Source organism: Anarrhichthys ocellatus, unplaced genomic scaffold (genome assembly GCF_004355925.1).
Source record: "Anarrhichthys ocellatus isolate YVR2014 unplaced genomic scaffold, GSC_Weel_1.0 scaffold95, whole genome shotgun sequence".
NCBI lineage: Eukaryota > Metazoa > Chordata > Actinopteri > Perciformes > Anarhichadidae > Anarrhichthys > Anarrhichthys ocellatus.
Window position 1 is genome coordinate 440333 of NW_022280125.1, and position 11118 is coordinate 451450.

The window sequence follows — 11118 nt, forward strand, 5'->3', positions numbered from 1 at the left end:
GCCGTGGCTGAGTGTCGGTTAGCATCTTAGCTAGGCTAACACCCACTCTTACCATTAATAGTCATGTTTCTTACTGCTTTTATTATCATTAATCTATTATATCCACTGCTGCCGTTACTAGTAGCCATTTCTCTATTCTGCCATTATTACTACTCATATGAATTATTGATGTCATATGCATTGAATGTGTTGTAACTGTTATGTTCATTCTGTACACATGACATCTATCACACTCCATCCTGATAGAGGATCCTCCTCTGTTGCTCTCTCTAAGGTCTCTCCCTCTTTTCTCCCTGTTAAAGGGTTTTTTGGGGGGAATTCTTCCTGTCCCGATGTGAGGGTCCTGGGACAGAGGATGTCACATGTGTACAGATTGTAAAGCCCTCTGAGGAGAAATTGTGATTTTGGGCTTTAGAAATAAAACTGAATATTAGCATTTAGCAGTGGTGGGCCGTCAGGGCCTTCTCTGCTGGCCTAAACAGAATCACAAAGTTATAGCTATTTTATAATCTAATTTTTCTTAAATACAATACATGTATTATAATTTATAAAAATATTTTCCCCATTATCTTATGTTCTCATTGCACAGCTACTGTCTTCCTCAGTTGCTCTGCTTCCAGTGCAGCTTGTTTTAAGTAGAGCTTTTATCCAATCAGATTTCACCTCTGTGTCTCTAGGTAAGAAGAGAGGCAGAGGCCTGCAGACTCACAAGTTTAAGTGAATGGGGACGATGTTTGTCATAGTGTTCAGCCAATCAGATCTTTAGTTTGACATGTTGGGCGTATTCTTTGACATGTCAGAGCCTTCTAGCTGGCCTATAAGTACTCAGTTTCCATGTGCAGCTCTGCAGTGAGGTGATTGGTCAGTGGGCGAGCACGTGACTATTGTGAACTGAAACTTAACTTGCCAGCAGAGCTTAGTTGGAGGAGTAAGAGTTCAAATTGAAAGATATGGAAGAAATAACATTTTTAGGGTTTTGCTTGGTGTAGTTTATTTTTTTACCTAGCTGTGTTTTTTTTTTTAAACACTCAATGGCTGAAGGAGGAGAAACAGATTTAGTGGCAGAGTTACTGACAACACCTTTCTCAAGAAAGGACATTTCAGGAAAGCTGGACATCGTAAGAAATGGTCAGTCAACCACAGCTGGCAGCCCTGACTCAGCCAGGAAAAGGATTTCTTGCTGACAGCTTGAAATAGCGTTGCACATTTTATGTCTGGGAATGCGTTTCATTTTAACTGAGCTCTTGGTGTTTGGAGCTACGCTAACCTGAGGACACCATAGCATTTGAAAACTTTTGGAGAGACTCAAGTGGATCTACAACTCAACGAACACGGTCGCAGGGAAACAGCGCCACAACCGCGGCCTGGCATGCGTCTGCCGGCGGGCGCCCCGGTGGAGGGGGGATCCCGGCCCTGCTGCAAACCAGCCGCAGCAGACCGGCGAAATACAACTGGGGAGGCTCGACTGCCATCACTGGCATCCATGAATCGAGGACTTCTTGGAAGTGAAACGATGAACTGGGATTAAACTCTTTAAGTTTCGGTATCGTGTGGTTTTTATGAATAATATTTGAATGGCTCGTGCGGTGGAATGCGTGGCGCCGCTGCAAGTTTGCTGGATTGATTTGTCATAATGAGGTTATTAGGAGGTAATTCAACTGTAGTAGGACAGCACAGAAGGCCCAGTATAAAATGCATGGCCCGCCACTGGCGTTAAGCAGCCAATCAGACACAGTAGGGGTGGTTCTTGCTGCAAGGCACACTGGGTATGCACTCTTCCACGTCCTGCAGAGGACACCGTACTGTTTACCCATGAGAACAAGCTCAGACACAGAGCAGTTTGGGTATTCAGTGGTTTACTTCTTAAAACTCAGTTCACAAGTTGCATTGCATCTTTCATTTGAATGATATATTTATAAAGAATATCTATGGTGATATAGAGCACATGTACAGTGACATATCATAAAAGCCTGCATAAATGTACAGTCTGTCCAACAGGAATATGGCTCCAGGTACATCATTTTATACTCTAAAATCATCTGTTCACTCATTATTACAGCTGAGAAGACATTTCTGTCATCAGTATTATTCAAATGTTTGAGGAATCAACTGTCCCAAATATTCATTGGCATCTTACATCTGCTAATTGAGTCTTTTATACCATGTTTCCCTTACAAAGTATTTTAAATTAACACATTAAAAGCTAAAACAGATTCAAAAATCCATTAAAATGTTAAACACATTCCAACAAGAAGTGGACTCAACTTCCAAATCTGACCTCCTTATATGAAGTATTCCGTTTCTCTACAAGCGTGCATGTTCAGTACTGAAGGGCCCAGTATGTGAGCTTCAGTACCCTTAATGCCAGCCAACACTAAAAACATCTCCCGTAGCAGCAACAAACCGTCAAACACGGCTCCATTAGCGCACGCTGGGCTGGACTCCCCATGCGCGTTGGAACACTGCAGGATCAAACACTCTGCAGCAGGAACTAACTCGGCTTAAAACAGACGCAGGTGTTGTGGTTACAGTTTGAACCTCAGTCGGCACTTCCTGTTCCACATGAAGTAGCCGATGGGCCCGGAGGCGGGCGTGGGCCGGGCGATGCTGGAGAACGGCCTGGAGTTGATGCCGACGCGAGGCATCTCCTTCTTCAGAGAGGCCAGGTGGCTGCCGTTTACGATGCCGAACACGTCTAGCAGGCTCAGCATGGGGAACGTCTTATCCAAGTCTCTGGAAAAAGACCAGTCCGGTCAGGTTTAGTCACTCAACAGAAACAGAAGCAGGAACAGCGGCGGGGGAACTCACGTGAGAGCAGCGAGGTGGATGTGATAGCAGCGACTCAGGGAGAGATGCAGCAGACCCTTCAGCTGTTTCAGGACAGGGAAGCTGTCTGCCATCAGCAGAGTGCTGTCACTGTAACAGAGACACAGCGCTACATCAGCAGAGTGCCGTCACTGTGACAGAGACACAGCGCTACATCAGCAGAGTGCCGTCACTGTGACAGAGACACAGCGCTACATCAGCAGAGTGCCGTCACTGTAAGTCACACAGCAGCTGGATTCACAGCCGTGTGTGAAGTCCATGAGATTTCAAACCGTGCTCTGCCTCAAAGGAAATTTATGTCTCAGACAACTAAAAACAGACTTGACCATAAAGAACACAAAAATATGTAAAGGCATGTGGTGAAACTGACACTAGCTGACATAAAACAATGTACATTAGTGAAGGCATGACATCACAGCCATGAACCAGTGCCACAACAGTCAGAATAAAGGACGGTCAGCCAGTATTTAGCCGGTCATCATTATCAAACTCTCTGAACCATTGAAACCATTGCTCCCAGTCAGTCCAATCACAAACCTTAGCCGTCAAAACAAGCTAGCAAGCACTTCAACTGTAGCGACTGAACCCAACATGCTAACCACTTCACCAGGATTCAACCGTTTAAAACCATAGGGAGGAGAGCAGTGTCCTGTGACATGGAGGTGTGTTCAGTGTTTCCACAACATAACCAAAATATGATGCTGAACATAACTCAGCCCTTCCAGATGGCCATGTTCTCCTCTGATAGAGAGCCTCGTAGTTCATTCTCAGTGTAACGAATATAGGAGAACGTTGAAATCATTTTCCATGTGAAAATTGATCAACTGTTTGGTCCAGAACCTCTCCATTTGAAGTGTGATAGAGCGGTACAGCTAACATGTAGAAAATGACAAGCTTACCTTAAGTCTAGTGTTTGAATAAGGGGGCATCTCGTCACCAGCACCTTCACATCTGTATGAAAACATTGAAAGTTTATACGCCGTTAAAAAGTGCTCAATATGAAGGCGTATGTCACAGCTGGGCCCCACTACACGTGGATGCGGACGGCTCCTGGTCTGGTTCAAGGTGTCACTTTCACCACTTGTTGGAGATTCTCCAACACCAGAACAGCCGTCATTATTCATGACAGTCACTGGCGGCTGTAGCGACTCTTAAGTGTACCGCTGATGTGGTTCTTAAACGAGCAGCCCAAAGCATTGTGAATGAGTAAACTGCTACACACTGCGTCTCTATAAGGAGCATCACTTTCTACCTGCTAAGTGCCGGGACTGTGAAGTGTGGTTCATACTCGCTCTAGTAAATGACATCATCGGGGCCTGTGCATCGTGCACCTCAGATCACTGATTAAAGTCCTGCCAACATGTCGGAGGATTTTAAAGAGTCTATTAGTTTGTAGAGGTTTAGAAACAGGAAGTCTAAAAATCTACATTTGAGTTGAAATTTTGCAGCCAAATCAAATTGTTTACAGGATATCTTAGTTTCTTTAGAATTGATTTAATATGCGACTTGTTTCTTTACAGGGCTTGTATAAAGAAACAAAGTAGTCCATGAATATGAGTTTACAGATAATTGGTGGTTGGTTTATGGCATTTAGCCGGTTACACTCTTGTCTTCACAGTACATGTTCTTTGTACGCCCTCTGGTGTTGCAGAGAAGAATATAATGAACAGCACATATAGCTGCGGCGCTGTGCTCGAGTACGAACAACACTTTAAAGTCCCAGTAGGCTTCAACTTAAAAGCGCTCTCTCTCAATTGTTGTATTTTTCTGAAACTGACAATCCGTCTATGAGCTAGTTCATCTGCACACTGAAGCTCCACATACAGCATGCAGCTGCCAAGAGAACAACTGATGCACCCAGCTTATTTTTTCTGACTTCATCTGTGGCCCCTCTAAACACTTCTAGTTGAGCATCTGTGAACTTCTGACACATGGACACTCGGCCTCGGGGCTAACCAGCCTAGGAATGTGACTAATCAAGAGGTGAACAAAGACAGTCGTACGGATCAGTTATCTGAACTACTCACTGAGCCATTACGAGCCGGCTTTTTATGAAAGATGTGACCTACCGATGGAGCTCTCAGTGACAATTGAATTCAGATAGATCATTGCAACAGGCCGTGGCCCGTCCTCCAGCTGGTCACTCTTATTGTATCCATCTATGCGTTTAGGCTTTTGTACTGTAATTCATCATTAACTGAGCAATATGGTTTCAAACAGGTATGAATGTAGCAGGCTGGACCAGACCAGAGAGGCAGAGACACCAGCCCTCAGCCATGTTCCACATTATTTAACTGATCATTTAAATAGCTTGATTATTGGCCAAGAATATATCCGCCACCAATATATTGTGCATCTCTTATTGTAAACACCCCACATCCTGCCTCTCCAGAGCGCCTGTCTCGCATTGATTCTTGGCTCCACCAACATTCCCCCTGCCGTCACTTCTAAATATGAATTTCTAAAGCCACACACGAGGTTATGAGTAGGGATGGGTATCGTTTGGGTTTTTCCGATACTGGTGCTAAAACGGTGCCTGAACCGATACTTTTTTCTTCATATTGAACAATATATTAACCGTTTAAAGTATACTATAAATATATATAATACAAAACACGGCTTCAAACTACAGCTTCAAACTTTTTAACTTCAAACTATGAACAATATATTAACTGTTAACAGTTTACTTAAATATAGATAAATAATACAACACACACACACACACACACGCACTACAGCTTCAAACTTCAGCAATTATTTTGCAGAAATATGAGCATATTTGCCTTCTCTGGCAAAATACGACACGTCTAATGACTTATTTTATTTTACCAGTTGGTGGCGCTAATGCGCCAATTCATCATTTGCCAACCACCACTACACCTCAAAGAAGACGAAGAACAAAGTTTCGCGTGCCTGTTGTGCTTATGAGCGCCAGCACAAATCTCGTTCTCGTTTTTTTTTTTTTTGTTTTTTTTTAAACAAATCATGGCCGAAGCTTCGCCAGAATGATGGAGGGGTTTGTTTCTAAGCGCGCACAGCTCGTCCGGTTGTAATAATACTATGAGTGAGGAGCGGAAGGCCGAGGCTGCCAGGACAGAGTCATGTAAAAAAAAAAAGTAGTGTAAAAAAAGTATTTCAATCGGCTCAGGCACCGAAAGGAAGCACCGAAATATGTGTTGCGTTTCATATTGGCACCGGTTTTCAGTACCCAACCCTAGTTATGAGACCGAAGATCTCACGACAAACCTGGTGGATATCGATGAAGACAGTGATGTAGTGAGACATCATGTAGTGTGCAGAGTGTTGCTATTATGAACAGAAAGTAGATCGGAGCAGCTTGCCATGAAGTCAAACCTTATGAATACTTTAGAAAACAAACGCCCGAGAGAGCAGAGGATGAACAGAAGAGCCTGGAGACACTCATGCTCTCACTACTGGACATGTAATGAACTGGTTCACCACCAGCACTCCCACCTACCGTCTAGCGTGAGGTTCTCTCTGTATCCGCTGAGGTTGAGGTGAGTAACAATAGAGCTCACACTCTCAACAACACTCTTCACATGCTCATTGCTGAAGTCACACCATGCGATGTTCAACTGCTCCATACTGCAGAGGAAAACACAAAAAGCACAGCGCATTAGTAAACTGCAGAGCTGGAGGATGAATGAAAGCGGCTGCTGTTATTTGGACAACAGGACTTTGACACATGACAGACTGAGGCTGACCTGGTGCAGGACTCCAGCATGTCAGCCAGAGGCGGAGCAGAGAAGCCCGAGCAGCCGCTCAGGTTGAGCTGCAGCAGGTTTGGATTCTTAGACAGAGAGCTGGGGGAGAGACAGGACAAACAAATGATATATAGCAATATATATCATGAGAGAAGACTCACTAAAAACAATAGTAACCCCAAATAATGACAACATTTACATGTAGCTGCTGTTTAGGCTGCCATTTGTACACCTGATGAGCGCAGTGCCTTCAAAGCTCCTTCGTCCATGTTGCACATGCACGCTTCAATGACAGCGAGGTCTTTTGAGCGCTGCTTTAGTTTGTCCACTCTTAGCAGGAGCACCCTGAACGAGTGCCCGACGTAGTTCACATATGTTCTCATTGTGGGGACTTCTGGTGGACAGAAAGCAGCTGTATGACTTTACCAACCGCAGTTACCAAGAACTGAAGCCAAGTAGTGCCGCACCAACTCTAAACTGTACCGTGAACTATTAAGTCACGTACACTTTGTGGTTTGTGTAAACGTTAGCAATCACTCGGTGGTTACCTAGCATCAATACAAATAAAAAAGTAGCAAACTGTAACAAACACCATCTGATCGGCATTCTCCAGCTGCAACACACTCCATAAATATGTCCTACATTTAGAGAAGTTTAGTCATTGGAATTCGCTGGTTCCAGCTCATCAGTGGAAGATTTTATGTTTCTCTCATTTATATATCACAGTAAATTGAATGGATTAGAACCTAAATATGTATTCATCATGTTTTAATGTAATAGAAATGTTATGTATGCTCGTTGACTGTGATCAGGCTGTTGAGGGGATAGAATCAGCAACATGTATCACACCTCTGATGAAGTGTGACACAGTGGAGCTGCAGCTGAAAGCGTACCCGATGATGGCGTCTGAGAGCTGCAGACCCTCCAGGCTCAGATACTCCAGCTGCCTGCAGTGACAGATGAAGCTCTCCAGAGACGAGGTGGGGATGATGGAGCTGGACAGATCCATCACAACTATCTGCAGAGGGCTGCACAACGGAAAAGACAAAAGACAACAATACTATCAAGTTTTTCATCTTTTTCACTAAAGATGTGCCATTTTCATCTTTTAGAGGGCTGTGAAATGTTTCATCTGAGAAGACAAAGTAGCCCATGTAACAGCAGCCTCAAGTGGTTCACATTGTTTTAAATAGTTAACAATACTTCCCTTCCTGCTGTCTCCTAGCCCATTGATCCAAACTGAGGATGTAAATCTTTAAAAAAACAAACTACTACATACATATCCATTTTTTAAATAAATGGCTCAATAACTTCACAATATAGTTGGTAACTGTAGCTTTTATCAGACAGGAGGAAAAAGAGTTTGTTGGGGACTATTTTCAGCAGCGGATGAATCCACATGTGTTGCTCTAGTGAGTGTTTGAGTCAGCAGGACGGTGTATGTGGGACTGAGTCTAAATAAAGTCATTGATGTGTTTTAATAGAGCTCTATGGACAGAGGAAGAAGAGACATCCACACACTCTACTTGTTAGCAGATACACTCACTGTTGCTTTAGGTCTTCACATGAGATTTGTGAACAATAAAAAAATATTTAGAATATCACTGAAGTTATTCTTACAACAAGAAATTGAACCTGGCAGAAATGAACCCTTTAGCAGCCCGAGTGGTCCAGCCCAGAATTAACTATGGAGCGAGCAGCCCCTGCTGCTGGACTCACCCTGTGAAGTGCAGCTCTTCCACAAAAGAGCGAGGGCAGCGCAGCATGCGGACTCTGGTCTTCAGCACCTGCTGCAGAGCTGGACCCATGTGGGTCAACCCCTCCAGATCCACGCTGTGCCACAGAGACTCATCCAACCTGGAACAGACAGTTAATAGCTTATTGTTAAACACCAATATGTGGCGTTCATGGACATCAGGAAAACCTAGTCAAAAGGTGGAAACTTATCTACCAGAATGGGAAAGTATTACACTGTGTTGTCACAATCATTGGCAGGTTAAAACTACACCTTGTCATGCATCCAGATGAATTCACATCTGCTATCCGACTGTGGTTTTACCAGTCACATCTGTGTGGGTCATGTTGTGGGATTGTTTTCTCTGGATCAGGAATATTTTAGGTTCTTAGGACCCAAAAGACCAAACATTACCCGTTAGTGACGAGTTCCTTAACCACCTGACTACCAGAAAAGAATAAACACAAATGTATATTAAGGGTCTGAGCTTAGTCAATCATTTGGGGGACTGCAACCGCATGAAGAATGGAAGTCACACGGTCAAACTGTGTACATATTTAACAAGAATGGAAGCAGGTAATCAGGACAGAAGCTGGGTAGGAAAGCATTTGACTCCGGTGCAACCTGGTGATTAGAGACTCACGCTAAGCGACGCCAGCGCTGGCAAACTGTCGACATCCGAAGGAGGTCCTGCAGAGGAATGTAGAAGAGGATCCTTAGGAGCAGCTCGTCAGGCAAGTGGTCCCATGCAATGTCTGCTGGGAAATTTAAAGGAATAAGATCACAGTAGGAATTTATCACAGCTACAGAGTGAACACTGCAGAGCTGCTCAAAGGGGTCACAACAAGCTCTCCTACATGATGTGGATTCTCTCTTCCTCCTCGATCTCCTGGCAAGGACAAACTGGTTGCCATCATTCTCTTTGCCCTTGCTGGTGAGCCGCTGGTGCTTGTGGAGTGGTGACCACTGCTGGATGAGCTCTGTCGGGGTGCATTCCATCTCCAGGCCCTCACTGAGGCCGCCTTTAGACCTGCGTTTGTGGGTCCTCTTGGTCTGAGACAACATGGAGCCCTGGAGGCTCAGGCAGGGCAGATCGTGCAGCGGCATCCTGGGTGGAAGGAGAACAGTTCATCAAAATGTTACACCAAACGAGACAACAATAGAATGCTGTCGTTTTACTGCGACATCTCAGAGACTCGCTCTCGAGGTCACGCTAGCTTCCCTCCAGAGAACAACCTCTCTGTGCCCGCCATATGGATGCGGCTGCCGGCGGTGTGACCGCGCAAATTCTAAATGCAAACTAAAACGCTAATGTGTTGTCACTTCTATTTCAAGCGATGCATCCAGTCACACTGTAATTCTCATATTGCGTTACACTTCATTAAAGCAGGAGGGGGGAAGAAGTAGACCTGGACGGAGGCCTGGCTCACAGGAAAGCGCGGCATTGACTAACAGCTATTATTAGCTTCAGTTTTAAACTAAAGCTGGCCACAATGGAGACTCACCCACTATGTACACACGACTAACGTTACAGACTCACAGTGGTTTGAGACATAAGCGGTATTTCTTGAAATGGAGCACAATGTGAGCAGCTAGTAGTGTTGGCTCGTTTTCATATGGACTGAAGAGTGTTGGAGAGAGCTCGAGGGTATCGTGCTAATGTTCTACATGAACAAAGAGTATAAAATAATCGTAGCCGTACCTGTGTTCTGGCATCTCCTCCGGTTCAAACCTCGCCGGTAATGTGTTCGTTAAGTTAGCGCGCTGCCTCCAGCCGGGACTCTTTAAACTCACCGCTGCAGGCCGCAGGGTGCTCCGTAGTCCCACGTCACCGACGTGTCTGCACCGTACGTCTTACGTCACACGTTGCACTGATCGGGCCATGTGGCGTTCCAGTTTTGCTTGTTTCCACTTTTTCCATAATTACGCAGAGTAGAGCGTTTGCATTTGTGTCTTCCAAATGAGGTTATTGGAAAAAACACTTAATCAGGGGACGCTGTACATCCGTTATAGATCACAAAGGCACGTGCTATGAAGGGACAATGCCCATAATAAAAAAACAAAAAGAGCAAAAATCTCAGCATGGTCATTGAATGGCCAAAATACAGTCTGTGTCAGTGGCTCTTCACTCCACCTCTCTTCTGCCTTTTCTGTTTCAGAGCCTATGATCAACATTGTCACACTGCTGTGAACCATGATATGAATCAGACAATTCCGTTTGTTCCATGGAGTAAAGTGGATGCCTGCCATCATCTCTGGTCTCGCTGAGGATCAGAGGCTACGGCGGGCCTTGTAGCCACATGCTCCATGTACGTCAGGATTCCACTGCTTTTTGTTTTATCCATACATCAACTCATTCAAGCATAAAACATTCGTGCTATATTTCAAACTTTTTTTCTGAATGTTCAGTGTCCACCGTCACCAGCTGGTGTGTGGGTGCTACTTTATCTCCAGCTGGATTTTAGTGGGCCAGTCGGACTCAGAAGTCCCCCTTGTAGAGGTTAACAAACGTAACAGCATGTAATATTCGGAAACACATTATTGCCTCCCAGAGAACGTCTTTGTCAATAAATTCCTATACAGATATAACTATTGTGATCTTCAGTGTACTAGTGGATCTGTACAGGAGCATGAGTGCTGCCAGACTCCCTCTACCACCACTGATGCTGATGCCTTGTGCAGGGGTTGGGCTTCTGGAGTCCCTCTGAAGGGTAGTAAACAGGTCCTTCCCCTAAAGTTGATGGGCTACATTTTGGAAAGACTTTTATAGTCGATGGTAAATGGACTGTACTTGTACAGCGCTTTTCTAGTCTTCCAACCACTCAAAGCTCT

General features: G+C 44.6%; 1 protein-coding gene across 2 annotated transcripts; it reads right to left on the reverse strand.

Annotated features, from left to right (window-relative positions):
- Nucleotides 1–1839: 1839 nt before the first annotated feature.
- On the reverse strand, nucleotides 1840–10092 carry skp2 (S-phase kinase-associated protein 2, E3 ubiquitin protein ligase). 2 transcript variants are annotated; one of them, XM_031875725.1, is made up of 10 exons: nucleotides 9989–10092; nucleotides 9144–9394; nucleotides 8930–9041; nucleotides 8271–8408; nucleotides 7445–7579; nucleotides 6552–6650; nucleotides 6305–6432; nucleotides 3726–3777; nucleotides 2809–2916; nucleotides 1840–2733 (listed from the first exon to the last, which is right to left on the reverse strand). In XM_031875725.1, the coding sequence occupies exons 1-10, from the start codon at nucleotides 10000–10002 to the stop codon at nucleotides 2526–2528; spliced, it is 1245 nt and encodes a 414-aa protein (XP_031731585.1). In that variant the 5' UTR covers nucleotides 10003–10092; the 3' UTR covers nucleotides 1840–2525. The 2 variants fall into 2 exon arrangements, with proteins under 2 accessions (XP_031731585.1, XP_031731584.1); XM_031875724.1 differs by having other exon boundaries at nucleotides 8930–9044.
- Between the last annotated feature and the right edge of the window lie 1026 nt (nucleotides 10093–11118).

Bases quoted from the DNA above. Each gene is read 5' to 3' on its own strand.
- skp2 (XM_031875724.1), bottom strand. The intron at 9,045-9,143 runs GTAGGAGAGCTT...TAAATTTCCCAG, and splicing joins GAAGAGAGAATCCACATCAT to CAGACATTGCATGGGACCAC. The intron at 6,651-7,444 runs GTACGCTTTCAG...TCTCTCCCCCAG, and splicing joins CTCTCAGACGCCATCATCGG to CTCTCTGTCTAAGAATCCAA.